Source organism: Gadus chalcogrammus, chromosome 4, assembly GCF_026213295.1.
Source record: "Gadus chalcogrammus isolate NIFS_2021 chromosome 4, NIFS_Gcha_1.0, whole genome shotgun sequence".
Classification (NCBI taxonomy): Eukaryota; Metazoa; Chordata; class Actinopteri; order Gadiformes; family Gadidae; genus Gadus; species Gadus chalcogrammus.
This window is the reverse complement of record NC_079415.1, coordinates 32,691,582-32,714,598: the sequence shown is the minus strand read 5'-3', so window position 1 is coordinate 32,714,598 and position 23,017 is coordinate 32,691,582. Positions and strand designations below refer to the sequence as shown.

The window sequence follows — 23,017 nt, the reverse complement described above, 5'->3', positions numbered from 1 at the left end:
CTGCTGCTGGTAAAGGACCCTGGAGGAGGGGGGAGGGGAGGTTACCACAGACCCTGAGGGACGCCTGATAGAGGGGGTACCATGGGCTGGTTCTGCTGCTGGTAAAGGACCCTGGAGGGGGTCCTTTCACACATCTAGGCGGACACCCACTTGTGATGTCAGAAGAGGCCGATTTTCAGAACGGCTTGTAACGGCTGATCACACTCGCACCCGGTGGTGAAATATGTGTCACCTTTAAGCTTGTTTACGACGGACCCTGTGGGACACCTGATCGAGAACAATCATGGCATGCCTAATCATGGCTAACCCTAACCCTAACGCAGAGCGGGTATGAGATTATGTAGTTTATCTAATTTTAACTAATTTACAAACTAACATACTAGTTTAAAAACAACGTAATCTCACACCCACCCCAAAACGTTTCGCTCGTTTACAATAGCACATGTGGGACAGCTGATAGAGAAGGTAACAATTGAGGTAATCTGGTTTAGGTTTTAATTGGCGATTGAACAGCGGTTAAACCTGTATTACAAATCTCTGTCTCTCTGTCTCTCACTTTCTCCGCCTCCGTCTCCTCGTCTGTCTCTCTTTGTCTCTCTCCATCTGTGTCTGTCTGTCTGTCTGTGTGTCTGTCTGTCTGTCTCTGGGCCAATCACAGCCTTCAGACTTGCTTTGGGCGGGTCACGACCCCCAAAGCACTCTCCGTGTGTGACACACTAGTGCCGGCCTGTCTCGAAGCTGCCTGCCCTAGCTCACCAGGTACTGGGTCGGTGGTTACCATGGCGACGGAGGAGTCGGAAGGAAGGCGTTGGGAGTCATACCCTGTGGTTACCGTGGCGACGGAGGAGATGGAAGGAAGGCGTTCGAGTCTTACCCTATCGAGCACCAGGTGTCGGCGCTGGCCTCTGATTTGTCGATGGACTGCCGGTAGGAGATGAACGCGTCCTGCACCTTGCCAATGCTAGAGTAGCACCTGGACACACGCACACGCACACACACACACACGCACGTTTCAGCATCGTAGCATAGCACTTGTTAACCTGCCAATGAATGTCTGTAGCCAAGCCGTAGTGAGTTTTGGGCCAAGGAAAATCAAAGGGGAAACCTCAAACAGCACCAACATGGAAAGGTAAAGTAAACAACTTAGCTTGGCTTAGTCCAATTCATAAAAATATCCCATGATTCACACACACACACACACACACACACACACACACACACACACACACACACACACACACACACACACACACACACACACACACACACACACACACACACACACACACACAAAAGCAGAGTGGATATGAGATTATTCCCCCACATCAGCGACCATACCTGCCGAGGAAGTACCAGGACTGTCCAGAGTTGGGGTCGGCCTCCAGGGACTTCTGCAGGCACTGGATGTCATAGCTCTCCTTACCCGCTCGCTCCCCCAGCTGCTCCACCGTGTGGTGCATCCAGCCTGCACACACACGCACACGCACGCACACACACACACACACGTCATTACACAGAACACAGACCCCTTTATGTGACCACAGCCCTTTCCGTGAACCCCACTGACCTGTACGGACCATCAAGAGCGCTCGATGAGAAACCGCTCAACGGATAAATATTAAGCTAACCAACCAACTAGTAAGCTACACCACTGAACAGTAAGCTACACAACTGAACAGTAAGCTACACAACTGAACAGTAAGCTACACAACTGAACAGTAAGCTACACAACTGAACAGTAAGCTACACAACTGAACAGTAAGCTACACAACTGAACAGTAAGCTACACAACTGAACAGTAAGCTACACAACTGAACAGTAAGCTACACAACTGAATAGTAAGCTACACAACTGAATAGTAAGCTACACAACTGAACAGTAAGCTACACAACTGAATAGTAAGCTACACAACTGAACAATAAGCTACACAGCTGAACAGTAAGCTACACAACTGAACAATAAGCTACACAACTAAGTAGTAAGCTACAGAGAAAGCTACAGGCCTCGAGGGAGCTCAGCCAGAGTACGTTCCGCCTTCACAACAAACACCATACGGGGATCGCCTGTGGCAGTTGGGGAAGGATTCGGCGGTAACCCGCTGATTAGCGGAAAGAAGAAGAAAAAAACAAACAAGGAAAACATCTGTGCCCCTTTCCCCGCTTCGACACACAACCCGGGGTCGATCGCCACGCGTGGGTGTGTGCGTCCGTCGTAAACACCGGTTCAGCGCGTGTTCGCGTGTGCGCCGGAGGGCAGACACGCGATCCCAGATGGGGTTCGAACCGTGAACCGGGCTCGGGTTCAGACCGGGTTGACTCGGGGTCATGTCTGTGATGTGGGGGTCGAGACTACCGAGGTCAACGGGGCTCAGAGCGCCGGCGCACGCCACAGACGTTTACTCAGTCGGGGGCTGATTGACCCCCCCCCTTCAGGCTGGTCCCTGGCGAATGGGGAAACCCTGTGTGTCTGTCTGTCTGTCTGTCTGATTGTCTGTCTGTCTGTCTGGATGTGAATGAACGACAGAATGGGAATGAAGGAGAGAACGCGAGTGGAAAAGAAAAAAACTGTAAGTGTGTGAGAGGGCATGTGTGCGAGGTAAATCGACCGGGTGCTCGTGTGGGCGAGTGAGTGAGTGAGTGAGTGAGTGAGTGAGTGAGTGGGCGAGTGTGAGTGAGTGAGTGAGTGAGTGAGTGGGCGAGTGAGTGAGTGAGTGAGTGGGCGAGTGAGTGAGTGAGTGAGTGAGTGAGTGAGTGAGTGAGTGAGTGAGTGAGTGAGTGAGTGAGTGAGTGAGTGAGTGAGTGAGTGAGTGGGTGAGTGAGTGAGTCTTACCTAGCTGCTGCAGTGTGGTGGCCTTCACCTGTGGGGGGAGGTCCTCCGCCTGCAGGAGGCCCTCATACGCCTCCTTGGCGGCACGGTATCTCTTCTGGAGAGAGAGACGGGGAGAGACATGAAGAGAGCGGAGACCGGAGGAGAGAGAGACAAGAAGAGAGAGAGACCGAGGGAGAGAGACAAGAAGAGAGAGAGAGAGAGACAGAGGGAGGGGGAGACGCAGGGAGAGAGACAAGAAGAGAGAGAGACAGAGGGAGGGGGAGACGCAGAGAGACAGACATGAAGAGAGAGAGACCGAGGGAGAGAGAGACAAGAAGAGAGAGAGACAGAGGGAGATGCAGAGACGGACAGACATGAGGAGAGACAAAGCGATAGAGAGTCATGGACAGAGACACGGATTCGCAAAAATAGAGAGAGGAATAGGTGAATAATAAAAAGAAGATAAAAAAGAGAAACCGAGAGAGAAAGAGAGAGAGAGAAAGAGAGAGAGAGAGAGAGAAAGAGAGAGAGAGAGAGAGAAAGAAAGAGAGAAAGAGAAAGAAAGAGAGAAAGAGAAAGAGAGAGAGGGAGAGAAAGAGAGAGAAAGAGAAAGAGAGAGAAAGAGAAAGAGAGAGAGAAAGAGAGAGAAAGAAAGAGAAAGAGAAAGAGAGGGAGAGGGAGAGGGAGAGGGAGAGGGAGAGGGAGAGAGAGAGAGAGAGAGAGAGAGAGAGAGAGAGAGAGAGAGAGAGACAGAGAGAGAGAGAGAGAGAGACAGAGAGACAGAGAGACAGAGAGACAGAGAGACAGAGAGACAGAGAGACAGAGAGACAGAGAGACAGAGAGAGAGATAAATATGAAGAAATGAACATTGATGAGTGCGGAGAGGTAGAGGGGCGGTGGTGTGTGACCGGGGGGGGGGGGGGGGGGGCCGGGGAGGCGGTGGTGTGTGACCGGGGGGGGGGGGGATCCCTCTGCTGCTGCGTCGCAGCATCACAGCGCGCTCTGTAGTCTCCCCCCATCCGGAGGGGCATTAACCGTGCACTACAGACAACCTTTGCACCACCTCTACGTGCCTCACCACCGTCTCCTCGCCACACACACACACACACACACACACACACACACACACACACACACACACACACACACACACACACACACACACACACACACACACACACACACACACACACACACACACACACACACACACACACAGCCTAGTCCCTTAAACTTTCAGCCCCTTCACGGATTTCAAACGTGTTCGTAGTTTGACGCTTAAAGCGGAGGTTCCCGTGCGCACGATTACGAGTTTTCCTTAAAGTCCTTTAACAACAAGAACGGCATTAAAAAAAAAAAACACATCTGTCATTTTAAAGCCATTCTTAACCTCGTCCTCCTTGACACAAGCAACGTTAAATCTCAATCCATGTCGTCCCGTCGGACGAGGGAAATATGTGCTGCTTCTACGGCGGAACGCAGCCCCCCCGTCTCCCCCCAGCCCCCCCGTGTGCCACCAGCCCCCCCGTCTCCCCCCAGCCCCCCCGTCTGCCACCAGCCCCCCCCGTCTCCCCCGTCTCCTTAAGAGAGCTAGCGCGCCGCGGCGCTATGTTCGTCTGACACAGCAGAATAGATCAACAAATAAATGAACCCACGTCTCGGAGCTACGGTGGGGGGGGGGGGGGGGTAAGAAGCGCTCAGAGTTACCGCGGCGCTCTCCTGGTGAGAGAGAGCGAGTCAGAGAGAGGGGACCAGCATACAAAAGAGGGGGAGACAGACTTTCTTGTTTCCGTGGCAACCCCAACGAAGGGCCAGATGAGCCTCCCGCTTACTCCCCACCCCCCCCCCCCCCCCCCCCCCACAGCCTTCTCAATTTGTCAACACCTGGTCCAAAACAACGCACGCACACACACACACACACACACAATGAGCCAATCCCTGGAATATAAATAGGCTGAGGTGTGATTACACCACGCTACCTTTAATGCTAATGGCTACATGATAACACACACACACTTTAGCGAGTGCTATGCTAATATGCCGACAAGGATTGATGGATGAGGGGCTCAGCGTGAAAGAGAGAGAGAGAAAGAGAGAGAGAAAGAAACAAGACCATGACAACGACACAGTGACGGGGTCCGGCGGGTTCCTACCTGAATCTCATACAGATGGGCGATGTGGAACTGGACTGTGAGGGCAACACAAGCAGAGGGAGAGACCGGTTAGATGAGGAGCAGACACCTCTCAGCTTCTGGCCAGAGGTTCAGTCTACACAAGAGAAGGCTTTTGGCAAAGTAGGGTGAAAACACCCCAAAAAAAGAACAACAACAGCAACAACAAAAAAACATACTTGCGCACAACCTTAAAAACAAAACCGGAACACCGACCAGAGGAAACGAAAGGCTCTCCCCGGGTAGAGAAAATACAAAACAAGATAAAACAGGGCTGCCCGTGTGGCCGCCGATCTCTAGCGAGGAAGAGGAGGATGAGGAGGAAGAGGAGGAGGAGGAGGTGGTGGTGGCGGCGATGCTGGCACCACCTTTCTTTGTCTGGTGAGCTGCAGTGTCTCTGATCTGAACTGCCTGACTGACTCTCAGCAGAGAGAGCAAGAGAGAGGGAGAGGGAGAGAGAGGGAGAGAGAGGGGCAGAGAGAGAGAGAGACACAGAGTGGGAGAGTGAGAGAGCGCAAGGCAGAGAGAGAGGGAGAAAACAGAGTGGGAGAGGAAGAGAGTGAGAGCAAGTGAGGAAGAGATAGAGAGAGAGAGAGAGAGCGAGAGAGACCTGTGTGTGAGTGTGAGTGTGTGTGTGTGTGTGTGTGTGAGAATGAGGAGACGGGAGTTAGCGTGATGAATAGCAAAAGCAGAGGGTTGCCGGCGCGCGCGTGTGTGTGTGTGTGCGTGCGCACGATTGAGCAAAAAAGGCTGTTTGTGTGTGAGTGCGTGTGTGTGAGTGTAATGGCTTGTGTTATGGGGCAGAAAGACGAGGAGACAGTGGGGAGGAGGAGAAGGAGGAGGAGGATATTGCCGTCTCCACGGTAACAGGTACCCGGGCAGGGAAGGGAGACGAGAGATGACAGCGGCGTATCAAATCAGAGCTGTAAACCCCCCCTCTTCCCCCCTTCCCCATCTAGTCTGCAGTCTCCCCCTTCGGATCAACCAGAGTGGATAACCGCCGCCATCGCCCCCCCTCGTCACATGATTAAAAGGTGCTCTGTGTGGCCGGGGCGGAGAGTACCGGAGGATGCAATGCAGTGCAGGAGGGGTGGAGAAAAAAGCCCATTCAGCCATAAGGATACGACCTAACACACACACACACACACACACACACACACACACACACACACACACACACACACACACACACACACACACACACACACACACACACACACACACACACACACACACACACACACACACACACACACACACACAGTCGGCTGCGTGGGGACGGTTAAGTGTGTGGGATCAGTGTTGGAGTCTGTGTGCCCCCGGCTTGGCGTGCAGTTTGAGAAAGGCTGTACGGAGAGCACAGAGACCCATTAGTTCATTGAGTGCTCGCCGGTGTAATTCATCACTTGACATTTCCTTCGATTTGTCGATGCGTTTGTGGGCAGGCGGCTGTAAAACGTGTGTTGTGTGCAACTTAAGGAGTATGACGTAAGATGGCATCGTTTCAAGGCGGTTTAGAGTGGGCATAGATGGTTTACAAAAAATGTAACCTTTCCATAAAATTACTCAAAGGAAATTCTGAACAGCAGTGGAGAGGGTGGTAAATGTTATTCTGCTTACTTTCAGCTTTAGACAAAGTGCAGGGGTTTGAGTCAATCAAAGCCAGCTGAAAATGCTGTGGAGAGAAAAGAGGAAAATGCAACGGTCAGTCAAAACAAATTGAAAAACTCAAACACGATGCATCCTCGATTACGATATCATAAATCGACCAGACACTTTGGGGTAGTCCTCCACACTTTTCTACAGGCGCGACACAACGCATGGACACAAACACACACGCGCACACACACACACACACACACACACACACACACACACACACACACACACACACACACACACACACACACACACACACACACACACACACACACACACACACACACACACACACACACACACTTTGAATAGCAAAAAAAAACAAACGCATACAAAAAATATGTATACGTTGTTTTTTTTATACACAAAACAAAAAATATATATATATGTTTTTGTAATCATTTAAAATAATAACAAGAAATCCTCCTCTCAAATGTATTTCACATTTGTGCTAGAATATATTTCCTGCATAGCACGGATCAATTTGTAGGGGAATATTCCAGCCAATGGGCTCAGAGCAAAGCCATGAACACACAGGTAGCATTGACAACATTAAAACTAATAACTATATTAAAGTGGTAGTCTCGAAGATTTTCATGTAAAGAAAAGCCTGCTAGGTCACCATCGCCGAATGAGGTAACACAATGGCGTTTGAACCACGGACGTAAGCCCGTGCATGAGCAGTCATATGGACGTCACGACCTGGGTGTCCTGTTGCAACAATCACCGCTAATCGCCAAAGAGTACCACGCGGAATTCTCTGTACTGGCCCTTTAAGACGAGGGACGCAGAGGGGGGGGGGGAGGGGGCGGGGCTGACCTTCAGGCTCGACTCGTAGTCCGTGTTGACCTTGAACATCAGGCCGAGCCGCAGGTGGATCTCCTTTGCTCGGGCAAAGCCCGGGTCGATGTACAACACCTCCTGGAAGGCCTTGATCGCCCTGAGAGAGAGAGAAAGAGAGAAAGAGAGAAAGAGAAAGAGAGTGAGAGAGAATCATTAACCACAGATTATTATTTATTTTTTTAAAGGACTCGATAGTATTGATTAAAAATAACAACGAATCACAAACAAAGATAGCCGCTGCATAAAATCGATGGCTCCAACTGCGACAAAAGCGCAGGGCAGCCGTTTCTTTACCCGGTGAAATCGATGGATATTATCTGACTGCAGGGGGGGGGCGAGCGTGTGGAAGAGACCGGTCGATGCGCTCCTTTTATTCCAGTGACCTTAACGTACGGCCCGCCGGATTACTGCTCACGCTCAGGATGAGTCCCAAGGAATTCCGGTGAAAATCTTATGATGAAACGCAATCTTTAGCGTTCATTCGTGTTTACACCAGCGCTTAAACGATTAGCAGACGATTCTTGCTTTGTTAATATGTTCAAGGTGGTTGTGATCCGTCAATTAGATTATGTCGGGACATTGGCAGCTTGTAACGTCGAAACTGCCAATACTTGTAGCATCAGAAATGCTAAAGTGCTAATGCTTTCAGAAATGCTACATATACGCTACAGACAATCACAAAATTATCCTAATTAAGAAAATTCAGGGATAGACGTCGGGAATGTAGATTATCTAATAATATATCATAGGCTTAACGATAAATACAAAATTATTAAAATCCGCAAATGCAATGCATCCAATGTACACATTTCATTAATGAACTAATTACAGTAAGGCATCGCCAACAGATACGCTGTGAACGTTGGGGATTCAGAACCACAACATCAAGGCTATCGGTCCGATGGCCCCAGCCACGACACCGGCCTGCCCCCCCTCCCCGCCTCACAGCAGCAGGGGGGTCTGTACGCATCAGGGGCCGTAATCGTGTCTGCACCACACATCGGCCATCGTTCATGAGCCAAGGACTTTCGTTCCGAGCCAGGGGGGTTGATTTGTACGGTCGGCCAAGAGCCTGGCAGACCCCGCTGCCGCTCTGTTGCCATGGAAACCCCCCCCCCCCCCCACCCCCAATGCCGATTACGCCCGCGGGCATTCCGCACATTGTGCAATAAGTAAGGCATTTGGTTTTTGGGTGCTTTTAATTGAGTCGGGACGCGCTCCCTTGGCACGACTCACAATAATTTTTTTTTTAAATGCTCCGATGTCATTTGTGTAACCTCAATATTAAAAAAAATGGGAGAATTTGAGCAAAGTGCAACTGATTGATCTGGTGGGACCCCTTTTAATTATTATTTTTAGTACTTCGGTCAAACAACTCATTCTCTGTACAGTCGGAAGTGAATACACTATTAATAACTATTGTATTACCTGACATTTTTTGATCAATAAAAATAATCTAGATATTCTGTTGGGGCTTCTTACATTTTGGTGGGTGCTCCTACAATTTTACTGGTGTGGCTTACATTTTGTGACATTACATTTACATGTGTTGGCATGTTTAAAACATGCTTCAGAGCGGCAATGTCATGGCACTCACCACTGGAAGGCATTGTAGTGGAAGTACACCATGCCTAGTCCATAGAGAAAGGCTGCATTCTGGGGGAGGGGGGGGGGGGGGGGACAGAATCAAAAGGGCGTTAGCCAACATGCTATAACAGCACAAATCATACCAGACTCACGCATGCACAAAAATGACATTCTGTAGATGAGCCTAGAGGATAGATCCATATAACGACAGCTACATAAATAATAATCTGCAGCCAGGGTTCAGATGAATATAAATAATTTAAAATAAATAAATACAAATAATATACAACAACTGTAGCTAGGATAAGACGCTACACAATGCTAAGTCCTATTTTTTAAGCTCCAGGGCAAACAACATAACTTAAGTGCGTAATTAAGTGCCCGTCACTGTATGTGCAAGTCATGGCGAAAATTCAAAAGGTGTTTATTATTTTGCATGGTTCAGCGAATGCAGCGACCGCAGAGCATCAATACCAGGGAGAAGGTGCTCTGGAACAGCCCCATAACGAAACCGAGAAGCCACAGTGCCCACCAGACCAGATAGCGTGGCACATTACGTACAACTCCATGTGTGAGGAGGTGGTGATCGTGATGGTGGTGCATCAGAATGGCTGTGGCTGAGTGTGTGTCTTTGTGTCTTTTTCAGTGTGTGTGTGCCTCTGTGTTTTTGTGTGGTGTGCGTGTCTTTTTGTGTCTGTGCGTTGGTATGTATGTTTTTGTGTCTTTGTGTTGGTGTGTCTTTTTGTGTGGCTGTTGGTGTCTTTTTGTGGCTGTGTGTTGGTGTGGGTCTTTTTGTGTGCGTGTTGGCGTGTCTTTTTGTGTCTGCATGATGGTTTGTATCTTTTTGTGGCTGTGTGTTGGTGTGGGTCTTTTTGTGTGCGTGTTGGCGTGTCTTTTTGTGTCTGCATGATGGTTTGTATCTTTTTGTGGCTGTGTGTTGGTGTGGGTCTTTTTGTGTGCGTGTTGGTGTTTCTTTTTGTGTCTGTATATTGGTTTGTGTCTTTTTGTGACCATGTGTTGGTGTGTGTGTCTTTCTGTTTCTGTGTGTTGACGTCTGTGTGTGTGCGTATGTCTTTTAGTGTCCGTGTATTGGTGTGTGTGACTCTTTGTGTCTGTGTGTTGGTGTGTGTGTGTCTTTCTGTTTCTGTGTGTTGATGTCTGTGTGTGTGTGTATGTCTTTTAGTGTCCGTGTGTTGGCGTGCGTGTCTTTGTCTGTGTGTGTTCGTGTGGGCATACCTTCCAGTAGTCCGACTGTAAACTGTAGTACCTCTGGTATGCGGATAATGCTGAAACAAGGAGGAAAGAAGACTATAAGGCTGTGTGATTTCAGGCAGGGAAGCATGTCCTAGGGGAATCCTGCCACCGCCACAATAAAATCACATTACAATAGAATATATAGTAGGCAAGTCATTCACATGAAACCCTTCAAACATGGAATGCATCTGCAAATGCTATAGAGACCCAGGAAGAATACATTTACATTTTATATGTATTTATTGATTCAAGATTATGTCAAACTATAAACCAACATTTAAATAGCCGATTAAAAAGATTAATAGTGTACGTTTGGGGTTCATACATTTACAATTAACAATTATTCAGAATTTAATTGAAAAAATGTGCATTTAAATGTCAATGCAATCAATATTATTGTAATGACCTCGCCGGTGACATAATGACGTCGAGTCATTAGTAGTTGAAGGTAGTTTTAATGAACCAAAACCAGGTCACTGAAAAACGTAACATCGTAACCAACGGCAGAAAACCGACCCAAAACAAACCCCGGTTACCCCGGCAACCCCGGAAACCCCCAACACGGTCTCACTCGCGTGCAGGCCCCCACCCTCCTGTTCTTCCAAGGCCCTCCCCCAGCTGACCTAATGATTCGCCCCCACGCTGATTGACAAGAAGAACATTACAATACATGCACATAGAACAACTGGCATAACGGACAACGAAATACAATGCAACACATAACACACAAACTATTTAACTGTCCCAGGGTCGCTACATTATTATGAATGTACTCCAAGTCGCTTGCGATTAAAAACAACAACACAGAAATGTCTAAATACTCAAAGTTCCTAAGAGACGTGTTCACAGAGGAGTCATCATAGGGCAACAGGTGTCTCTGATCACACTGATTATGGGTCTGCTCCCTTGATAGACCAGGGCGTAGTGCTAGACTCAACTAGTCAAGGTAAGTCCACGGCTGTGCTTTGGTACATCTCAGTGGCAGACCAAGCTTATTATTGCCATTAACAAAAGCGGATGAAATTATGAAAACTAGTTGTGAAACTAGATAAAATAAAAACGATAATTAATTGAAAGTAAACTGACAATTTGTAAAGTCGTATTGTGGACGGTTCCTCGGTCATTTTTACATCTAATACAGATTATTCTTTTCCTGACCTTTTTCAATCCCTCCCCTGACTTGAAACTAATAAGATCTAAAACCAAGCTTTTTTCAGAAGCTACAAATGAAAGCAAACCGGCTTTAAAAAAAAAACTAGAGGGATAATCAGTGTTAGGAGAGACACCTGTGAATGCTCTCTCTACCATGACCCCGTGACCCCGTGACCTGCTTTAAGGGTCTGTCGTCCCCCACCAGGTGTCGGGGCCACACAGGGGTGTGTTCAAGTGATGGTCACATGGTCAGAACATGGCTCATTAGGTCACCCAAACAGCTGGCTAACGGATGGTTAAATACTCAGGGCATGTGAGGAGCCAGGGAGAGAACAAGAACGGATAGGAGCAGGAATCATGAGGAGGAGAGGGAGGAAGAGGAGGAGGAAGAGGAGGAGAATGAATAGGAGAGGTCGACAGACATTTGGAGGACAAATAAGAGGAGGAGGAGGTAATGGGGACAGTTGAGGAGGAAAGGTAGAAGAGACAGTTGAGGGGGAGGGAGAGAGGAGACAATTGAGGAGAAGACATTGGAGGATGTGAGGTAGAGGAGACAGGAACGAGGAGGTTGAGGAGAAGTAGAGGAGAGAGAGGTGGAGGAGTAGGGGAGAGCCAGGAGGAGGGGGAGAAGAAGAGGAGGAGGTGAGCGAGGAGGAGGAGGAGGAAGAGTAGAGAGAGGAGGAAAAGTAGGGGAGAGCCAGGAGGAGGGGGAGAAGTAGAGGAGAGAGAGGAGGAGAAGTAGGGGAGAGCCAGGAGGAGGGGGAGAAGAGAAGGAGGAGAGCGAGGAGGAGAAGTAGGGGAGAGCCAGGAGGAGGGGAAGAGCGAGCAGGAGGAGAGCGAGGAGGAGAAATAGAGGAGGAGGAGAGCGAGGAGGAGGAGGAGGAAGAGGAGGAGTAGAGGACAGCGAGGAGGAGGAGAGCGAGGAGGAGGAGGAGGAGGAGGAGGTGGAGGAGAGCGAGGAGGAGGAGGAGAATTAGAGGACAGGGAGGAGAAGGAGGAGAGCGAGGAGGAGAGCGAGGAGGAGGAGGAGGTGGATGAGGCGGGCAAGGAGAAGGAGGAGGAGTAGAGGACAGCGAGGAGGAGGAGGAGAGCAAGGAGGAGGTGAAGGAGGAGAGCGAGGAGGAGGAGGAGAGCTAGGAGGAGAAGGAGGAGAGCGAGGAGGAGGAGGAGGAGAGCGAGGAGGAGAGCGAGGAGGAGGAGGAGGAGGAGGAGGGCGAGACAGAGGGAGAGGAGGGGTAGCCAAGAGAGAGGAGGAGGAGGTAGAGGAGACCGAGAGCAGAGACAGGAGGAAGAGAAAGACAAGGACGAGGAGACGGAGGAGGAGGAGCCGTAGAGAGGGGGCGGTCCCGACTCACCTTTGGGGTAGTCCTCGAGGAGGAGGTTGAAGTGTCCCAGCTGGCAGAAGACCTCCGGCTCCACCTTGCCCTCGGCCTTCAGGATGAGAGAGTCGTAGCAGCGCACCGCCTGCCGAGACACGCACAGCGACAGTGTGTGAGTGTGGGACACACACACACACACACACACACACACACACACACACACACACACACACACACACACACACACACACACACACACACACACACACACACACACACACACACACACACACGCGCGTAAAAAGGCAACGCAACAATACAAGTGAAACTCAAATAAATTTAGATATGGGACGAAAATGGACGCAGTCTGAGAGGAGGAAACGCTTGATCGGCCTGAAACAACTATACCCCCACATCTAAAAAGGAGCATGTCATATAATTAGCCACAGCTGTAGGGGGTAGCGATGGAGAACTGAGTCAAACAACAACAAGGTTTCCACAGCAAACACATCAGATAATTCCGTAAGCTTGCCAAGAACCACAAATTCCTTAACAACTGTTTCCAACTCAAATGTGCCAAGACAGCGCCCTCAAGAAAGAGACTCGCAATTTAAATCAATGAAGGTAAACTCTTGGTAATGCTAAATATTGAATCGTTATTAAGCAAACAACTTCTTTCAACGAACAAGGACTCAATAGTATTGATTAAAAACAACAACGATCACATATAAAGTTGCCGCCAAATAAAATTGAGTACTCCGACTCAGTCTGACGGTACACAAATCAAAGTTGAACCACAGAACCTAACTACTATGATACCCTATGACCTTCAACCACCTTTCAGGCTGATGGTGACCCCAGACCCAGATGGGGTCTTGCCTGCAAACTACTGAAACGTTACTTGCATACTAACATCTCAACAACTAATACCGATCGCCATCATGATCTCCTCAAACTACTCCCACTATAACGAGACAGGGAGAGTTCAGCCCTAATATCCTGTTTTACATGGAAACGCGCCATCAGCAAGGACATCCGTCCAGAAAAAAACAGACGGCAGATTTGCATTAACCAATCTGACACTTGGCTCCTCTTTATGCATCCTGGGGTCGACCCAGGAACAATTCTTTTTTCACAGATATTCCTACTTTTGGGATCAATTGCAGCTAGTTGGTGTGATCGGAAGTATTGAACAAGGAACTAAAAAAAAGCCTAGTTTACCATGTAGTTATATTTTATCCAATTGCAGTTCTTTAATTACTTAGGGTTGTTAATTCAACTTGTAAAACAACATACACATGTTATTAATAGTGCAGTGCCCAGTGGATGGATTGATTGATTAGATATTAACACGTTTGCAAACCAGCATGTTATTTGATATTATGGGTTCTTGCTCTGGGACAAAAACAAAACAAGGCATTGCCAGGAGGAATCGAGGGATTGAACCAGCAACCATCCAGTCTGACAAGTCTCTAGCTGCTGAGGCACGACTGTTCCAAAGTCAGTTCAGTCTAGATTTGACTCAAACACCTAGGGTGCTTGACTCCCAAGTCAAAGAGGTACGGTGTTTGATCCCCGACGTCCACAGCTTAACTGCAGTTATCCTGTTAACCTGCTCCTTAACGGCGACGGGTCTGAATTCATTCACCTTGATCGCGTCGGGTGAAAGTGTCTCTGGAATGGCTAGGGCTCAAGAAGACCGACAGCCACAGCCCACACCCACACACACACACACACACAAACAACTCCACACACACACACTCATCTACACACACACACGTGCCTGACAGAAACCAAAGCCCTTGCGCAATCACGCCGTTGACAGAAATCAGGTAGCGGGCCCCGACAGCCGTGCTTGTTGACCTTCGCCGTCTGGTCTCAGACAATGCGGCTCACTCGACACCGCGGTTGAAACGGGAGACGCGCCGTCGACTGTTTGACTTGGCTCACTCCTCCGACGCTGGTTAGCACATTCCGCAGGAGAGCTGTGCGCCATAAGGACATAAATCAACGCTTCACAGACTGGTCGGGCCGTGCGTCAGATCAACAACGACGACGAGAGCGCGGGTTTACTGATCCCCCGGCTGAAACAAGGTCGTGAAATGATCTCAACGTTGGCCGTCTTTACTGCCACGCCGCCGTCGGGAGCAGCCGATCAACACATCTAAAGTCGATGTTGCATTAGGCCCGGAATAAACTCAGTCCACTCCGAGGAGGAGGCGAAAGGAACACGAGGAGTGCTGAGCAGACAATAATGCGCAGCACTTGGAACAAAACATTGCTTGAAAAAGACACCCAGTAGAGAGAGTGAGTGACAGTGACAGAGTGACAGAGTGAGTGACAGAGTGAGAGACAGAGTGAGTGACAGACAGACAAAGTGAGACAGACAGACAGAGTGAGAGACAGACAGACAGAGTGAGTGAAAGAGTGAGTGAAAGAGTGAGTGACAGAGTGAGAGACAGACAGACAGAGTGAGAGACAGACAGAGTGAGAGACAGAGTGAGTGACAGAGTGAGAGACAGAGTGAGAGACAGAATGAGAGACAGACAGAGTGAGTGACAGAGTGACAGACAGACTAGTATTAGAATTTCCCAGGTCTCTCCTTATCGACTGCTCTGGGCCATCATTATGACGCAGCCTCCATCAGCCTATTCCCCCGGTACAGTTTGACTTCCTGCTTTTTGGCCTTGGTGCTTCTCCAAACCTGACCACGGACACGTGGTATGCCCGTGGTTGCCCTCGGCGCTTCTCCAAACCCAACGGTCCAACTATGTTATATCAGAAGAGAGGGGGGGGGGGGGGGGGGGGGACGGCACAGAGCCTGGCCCAACCACTGCAAAGGGCGGAGCCTCTCCCGGTTTCCTGGTTTGTTGCGGCGATACTTTCTGCCGAAGAATACTGAAACTTTATTATTAGCGTATTACTATAGTTGATAGGCAAGAAGTTGTTGTTTTCATTACAGTTTACTTCTCGAGTGGATTTTCTCGCAGAATCTCGCACTTACGCGTCACGTTTCCAGCGACATGACGCCCCGAATTGGACTACATGCCTAGACTTTAGATTCTAATCTTGAGAATGCTTCGTTAAGACTACTCCAAACCAGACATCATCAGATGGTGTGTCCTCCCTCAGCTCCAAACCAGACATCATCAGATACATTTCATATACACAACATATGGCATTCAATGGTAAAATGGACTGCATTTGTACAGTGCTTTTCTATCCAATGGCCTCTCAAATCGCTTTACAATATTGCCTTACATTCACCCATTCATTCACACAATCACACACCGACGGCGGCGTCAGCCACACAAGGCGACAGCCAGCTTTTCGGGAGCAGTTAGGGTGAGGTGTCTCGCTCGGGGACTCAACACTCACAGCTAGGAGGAGACGGGGATCGAACTATCGACCCTCCGGTTACCAGCCAACCCGCTCTACCTCCTGAGCCACATGCCGCCCCCGGCATTTGAAATAAAAAAGGCCCAACCGTGTTCCCTGGGCACGGAAAACTAAAGAGCGGCGAGTCAAAATGAATTGCGCCTAGGACCTGTAACCTCCGCACTAAACTAGACCTTTGTCTGGGCTTATGAGCTCGCCGATGGACACACTGCCTCGGGGGGCCGCAGAGGGAGGGGGACATGGTGGCAAGAGGCCGCAGCCCTCCGCCAGCAGCTGCTGTAGCACATCACACCAAGGGGGCCGCGGGTTCGATTCCCCAACGCACACGGAGGGGCCGTGAAGACGCCACATGCGCGAGCCACTTGTGGCAGTGAACACACACACACAAACACAAACCACTTGTGGCAGTGAACACACAAACCACTTGTGGCAGTGAACACACAAACACACACACTCCACTTGTGGCAGGGAACACACAAACACACACACTCCACTTGTGGCAGGGAACACACACACACACTCCACTTGAGGCAGTGAACACACACACACCACTTGTGGCAGTGAACACACACACACAAACACCCAAGTTGTGGCAGTGAACACACACACAAACACACCACATGTGGCACCAACATTGCACACAAACACACTTATTTCCCTCATGGAGGGGGAGAGTTGTGGTGCAAGGCCGCTCTGTCGCGTTTACACAGCGGAGAGGAGGAAGACTCTCTCGCTCTTCCTCCTCTTTGAGCAGCGATGCCAAGTTGATGGGGGGGGAATGATGCGGTTTTGTATTAAACGGCCGCCTGGGAACGCTGGGAATATTGTTGCTTGGCGGCCTGAGGATAACCATTAGCAGCCTGTTGACAACTTTTAAAAAGACAAAAAACCTAGACCCCATAAATTTGCTCCCAGCCGATGCCGTTCCAAACTGTGTGTATCACAGTCAGATATCTCACACACACACACACACACACACACACACAGTTTTGGTCCCTAGAAGAAATGTTTCATAACCCCGGTGCCGAGCGAAAAATATCCCTAAATTTAAATTGACAAGTATAGTTCATCAGAAGTAATAGAAAAGAATAGATTCACACCGGCCCTACTCATCAGATAAGCAGAAGTCTATTGAACTGTTAAATTGAATATTTCAGCAGCAGTGATATGAACTATGGGCTCATGTCAGGAATAATGCTAGCAAGAGAAGGTGAGATGGAACGATGTGCCAAAAGTTGACACGTTAGAATATCACAAGATAATTGCATTGTCATGCAACAAGCATTCATGTTGATTGGCAAGGTATTGATTTCATCAATTACTTTTCAAGCCCAAGTAATCACATAAAAGTAGCTAAACACATCACAGAACAATGTAAACTAATGCATCATTACCATTAAGGAAAGGTTTTTTGCTATTTAATAATTCAAATCTTCTTGCAAGTGCTCAGCTAGACCAGATTGGCCATAGCAGCCTTCCATGATTACATTGAACTTACACAAACCCAGAAGCAGTATGTTCTCACAAGGCTGAGTGTTTCATCAAAGGGGGGAGGGGCCAGGATGGGTGATTGACAGCACAGCTGAATGGCTGTGGGGTGGGGGGGGATTGTTGACATGTCTGGCAATAAAATGAACAGCCACAACAGTGTGTGGCAGCTGCATGCATTTGGCCCGGCCTGTGGTGTCTGGCTGGACCAGAGGAAGGAAAAAACACAAGAACAGTGACAGTCCGTTTTTCATTACAGGCGGGACGGTGTCGAAAGCACTGCAGACACGATGGGGCCATGCAGATTCCCAGAGGGACAATTAGACCAGGAATGTTTTGGAGCGGATCAAATGAACGAATGTTGGTTGACCGACGTTTAGTTGTTTTATCGTGTATTACGCGATACTAAAACCATTGTTAAAGCTTGACACGTTTGCGCGATTGAAATGGTTGTCGCGCTCGATCATACTGATGACAGACGTTTAGGATACACAATGTTATTGAGCTTGCTAGCCCATGTTCACCGGTCAGAGAGCAACAGTAGATTCTAACGCAGCCATGCACTGGAGTTGCGTAGGGAACAATATTAAACCACAGTTGACTGCTTTTTCAGACAGATAAGCTTGTTCCCGTTTCGCTCCCTATATTCATTTTTTGACTCCTCCCCAAAAAGTTTTTCAACTTAGTGTTTCGACTAATGGCTTCTCTCCGACAAAAAGGTATTTTGAGATGGTTTAATCGTTCGACCAATTAGCTCCATGCAAATTATTCCCAAACCTTTAATTCATTAAAATCGCTGTGTTTAAGTGTATCCCACTAATATTCAATTGTAGGATGGATAATGCCACGCATGATAATGACATGATAATGATCATCCGCCAATGGCTGGTGTCAGGTTGTCATCTTGGACCGCTGCATCACTAGGTCTCTGTACACATTTAGTTTGGGGTTGTTAAAATCCACAAGATATGAGAACAACAAGTTTCACAATTACATTAATCTAGAAACGCACATGATCTCAATTATTAACCTCGATCAATAGCTGTCGAGTGACCGATATCAAACTACACATTTATGGATGCGGCTAGAGAGCGAATCACTTGACCCAGGGCTGTCTTACCAGTGAACCAGGAGATACATGGGTGAGGATAGGGGGTAATGGTGAAACAGAGCTACTAACACAAGGCCAACCAGTGCAGACATGAGGCTGCCACTCAAAGCAATTACAAACAGAAACAGCAGTCCAAAAAAAAAAAGTGCCAGAAAATTGTAAAATCACACCTAGTAATGTAATGGATACAGTTTAGTGTAGCAGCCAGGAGGGTGTTGAAAAGCTGATCACATCCTACGAGTTTGATCCAGACGGGAGACTCAGACTGAGACTCAGACAGGCAGCAGTTCTAGACACCGACATGCGGATTCCTCCAGGAACTACCAGCAGGGTAGACTCATCATAGACCACCCCTACACCCCGCGGAACCTCTCGTCTGTGGGTCGGCTTAGCTCAGGAGGTAGAGCGGTTGTCTTGTAACCGAAAGGTTGCTAGTTCGATCCCCAGCTCCCCCTAGCTGAGTGTTGATGTGTCCCTGAGCAAGACACCTAACCCTAACTGCTCCCGACGAGCTGGCTGTCGCCTTGCATGGTTGACTCTGCCGTCGGTGTGTCAATGTGTTATCAGTATTAACTGATGTAAATGCCCTAATTGTAATTGAATGCGAGTCATAGTGATGCACCTGGGTACTTTTCAGGGACTTAATGCCGGACTCTCATATTGTTATCATGTGCTATTAACCATGACCGGTCATGCTTAATAGAAAAAAACTTCTTGTCGGATGCTAAGCTGGGTCACCATGACTTAAAATGGCACGCTGAATGTGAACAACATGCTTTTGGAGGCCCACAGATGAAAGGCAATGTAATAACCTAATAATCATGAGCAATTCATTTGAATGTGTGCTTTTGAAGTCTTGAGTATCCCCAATGTTATGTTCCAAAATAAAATGTACACCCTAGCCTAATGCAACCCAATCTCTCTGACATTCATTTAGTGTGTTATTTTCGAGAACAATCTTCAGTCTTTTGAACTAATTCATACATTCACTAAGGTTAACAACACAGCTTTGTAATAGATATACAATTTGAATACATTAGGCTAGCCTAATAATCTGGAACACATTAATCCGAGAATTGACTGCACAACTCATATTTAAAAACTGACGTGATCTGACCAATGTCAACAACCATGTCACTAAAAGAAGGATCTGGAAGACGTAGGCATATATCTAAAGACTCAATATCAGCCATAACTTCCTTCTCTTTGGTCTTTGTCGAGTTATTTCTCGAGTTATTTCTTTTTGCAAAGTGTCATGTAACTAACTGAAACGGTGCCGTCAAATAAACAAGAGTAAGTTATTCAACGGCACAGTTTCAGTTGATTACAATTAAAAATCCCCCTCGATAGAGAAACAACCACAATACACAGAGAAGGAAAGGTATTGTGGCCACATCAAAAGGGCAAGCATCATCATGCCACATTGGTCTGTCTCACCACCTTGCATTTTTGTACGCTTGTCGACCTCAAAATGTCACTCAAGGATTGTAATCAGCATTTCAGCAATTAAAATTGCGCATTCGCAATGCCTAGACAAGGACACGGACAAAATGCTACAGACATCTCTTCACAGAGCAAGGAGCAGCACTTTCCATTGGCTCCGCGCGTACTCTGTGTCAGAGCATTAAAAACCAAAACAAGACAACCTGCCATTTACCCAGGGGGTCTCTACCTTGCATTGCCTACAGTACAACTACAGTATTAAACCGTGTGGACGCCACAAGCATTAGACACACACCTGTGCGTCAAAACAATCACTCACTGCCACCGGTTATGAATGAATGGCGACAGAGACATAAATCCAAAACGACCAACAAGAATTGAGAGTTACACACTGTCTGCTTCAAAGGCAGCTTCATGCAAACAAAGATACACCAGTGACAAAAAGAAAAAGAGCAACTTTAGGATCAGCTGGCAAGCTTAGCCTTCTGGGTAGAAATGTCCAAATGACACACACACTATAGACATGTGCAACAGCCACACACACTACAACACACACGTACAATAGCCACACACGTATAATAGACACATGTACAATAGACACACGAACAATAGCCACACATGTACAATACACACACGTTGCAATGTGTAGGTAGGCCCATAACGCTTTCAATACATTGAACGGTCGGTGTATCCCCTATGACGGCCCAACCACTGCCAAGCGCTTTTGTCTGACAACTCGAATGAAAACTTCCTATACATCCACACCACCTAGCGAGCAGATCCCGCATCAAGACGGTCGCTCCAAACCCCGAGCTGTCAAAAAGATCAGGGGGGGCTCAGTACAACAAGTAGTCCAAATGCGGCCAAGTTAAAGACAATGCATGATTTGCTGGCCTACAGACGAGGTGTACGCGCGTATAAACGCACTATTACGCACAGATCACGAAGAGATAGGAGTCCATGAACACTGTAAACAAAGGACGGTGACACCGTGTGGACGGACTCAAAGCGGTATCAGGGTCCACGTTGGACCTCCGACATTAAAGCGATCCAACCCACCATCACCCATCACGCTTTTCTAACGATATAACAACATCAAACTGGGAATATAGCTATCGATATCACTGCGCTATGTCCCGCCATCTTGGACAGGGAGCAAGGAGGCAATTCGTGTTACTTATTCGCGTTCTTTAGTAGCCCCGCTATCGATCACATTTCGTTACAATCGAGATGTTCTTCTCCATTAAAAGTGCACCCGGATGTCACATGTGTCAGATGAAGGGCTCAAGACACACAATACCAGTGACAACACACACACACACACACCTCCCTGCATCTTTCTCTAACGTTAGTATCGTAGTGACTTCCACCTTCACGAATTTCCGAGGCGGTCGTGAACGCAACACCGAATAAAGACAACAACGTTTTTGACCATTCTCCCACTGACCCAACCATGGCAGAACTGATGTTACACAACGACATGTTGTATTCACAAGATAGTGTATGAAGAGGTTTGCTGGGTCACTTGCAACCCCTCTGCTCAGCCCCTTTTCCCCAAATGTTCCTCAAACCTTTAATAGGGGGGACCCAGGCCGGCAGAGTATCAAGTCTCCCCGGAAAAGCGACGCTGCGTAGCCGCAGGTGCAGCAGCGTCGCTCTCCCCCTGGTGGCTAGCCCGTTAGCCGAGTGAATGGGTCCGGGGCGGCTGGCTAGCGTTTAGCTTGGTCCTGGGGGTGTGGGGGGGGGAGCTCCTCCGCGTTAGGGCCCGGGCCGAATGCGCTCACAGCCGGGGCACAGGCGAGCGGAGCGGAGTTGTGTGTGTGTGTGTGTGGGGGGGGGGGGTCAACGTGCACACAATGCCCAGGTTGGGTCGCAGAGTAGTCGGAGAGTGGGGTGCTACCTTCATCAGCAGGGGCCTCGTTCTGGCGCCATCTTCATGAAGCCGTTGGAATCCAAACAGTGAACTGCAAGCGAGGACACACACATACACACACACACACACACACACACACACACACACACACACACACACACACACACACACCACACACACACACACACACACACACACACACACACACACAGAGACTCAGTATCGCTCACAGCGGAGCTCCACCACCGACCGGGGAGACATTTTTTGTGATAGATACAAGAAGAAGAGAGACACATTGGTTTTTTCAACGGTATTTGGGAGTGTAAGAGGGTGGTGTTGTCGTCGCGACCTGTCCATGCCGGCCAGACGCTCCCTCTCCGGGGCTGTCAGTGTCGGAAAGTCCTCCTCGGTTTCACTGGCTTTTCCCGCCGCCATTTTCTCCTCCTCATCCCCACCAGAGGCCGAGGCGGCGACGCGGCTCCGCGGCGCGGCGGCGCAGGCGGCGGCGGCGGCGAGCGAAGCGGCGGCGCACGATTGCATGGGATCGCAGACTCGAAACCAGCCCGTATCGATCCGCCGAATCGGAAAATGTTGTAGTAAAAGACAAGAGAGAAATGATCAAAAACTTTTCTCCCCGGATTAAAAAAAAAAATGCGATTTTGATGGTGGTACAATCCCCTTTTTGAGCTGGAGAGAGAGAGAAACACTACTCTCCGGTAGTTCCTTCCTTCGGGGCGTCACATTTTCAACGCGAGTGCGGTTGTGTTGCAATGCAAAGGTGGAAAAATAGAAGAAGGGTCCGTTAAAAGTGTGTATTTGACCATAAAATCCTCCACGGCCACGGAGCTAAAGTTGTTATAATTGTGTCACCCAGCCGAACCCACGCCGCTGTAGTCCCGCCCTCCGGTTC

The 23,017-nt window shown here is 48.6% G+C and overlaps 1 protein-coding gene across 1 annotated transcript in view; it reads right to left on the bottom strand.

Annotated features, from left to right (window-relative positions):
* The window catches only part of LOC130381016 (lysine-specific demethylase 6A-like), a 24,000-nt gene extending 983 nt beyond the window's left edge, over window positions 1–23,017 (bottom strand). Inside the window, exons 1-12 of the mRNA XM_056588437.1 lie at window positions 22,457–23,017; window positions 22,135–22,198; window positions 12,830–12,938; window positions 10,305–10,354; window positions 9,079–9,137; window positions 7,458–7,578; window positions 6,600–6,654; window positions 4,962–4,996; window positions 2,830–2,923; window positions 1,339–1,465; window positions 875–973; window positions 81–111 (exon numbers count right to left, since the gene is read on the bottom strand). Of these exons, the coding sequence (XP_056444412.1) occupies window positions 81–111; window positions 875–973; window positions 1,339–1,465; window positions 2,830–2,923; window positions 4,962–4,996; window positions 6,600–6,654; window positions 7,458–7,578; window positions 9,079–9,137; window positions 10,305–10,354; window positions 12,830–12,938; window positions 22,135–22,198; window positions 22,457–22,647 (1,035 nt within the window). The 5' untranslated portion in view covers window positions 22,648–23,017. The remainder of the gene's footprint in view (window positions 1–80; window positions 112–874; window positions 974–1,338; window positions 1,466–2,829; window positions 2,924–4,961; window positions 4,997–6,599; window positions 6,655–7,457; window positions 7,579–9,078; window positions 9,138–10,304; window positions 10,355–12,829; window positions 12,939–22,134; window positions 22,199–22,456) is intronic.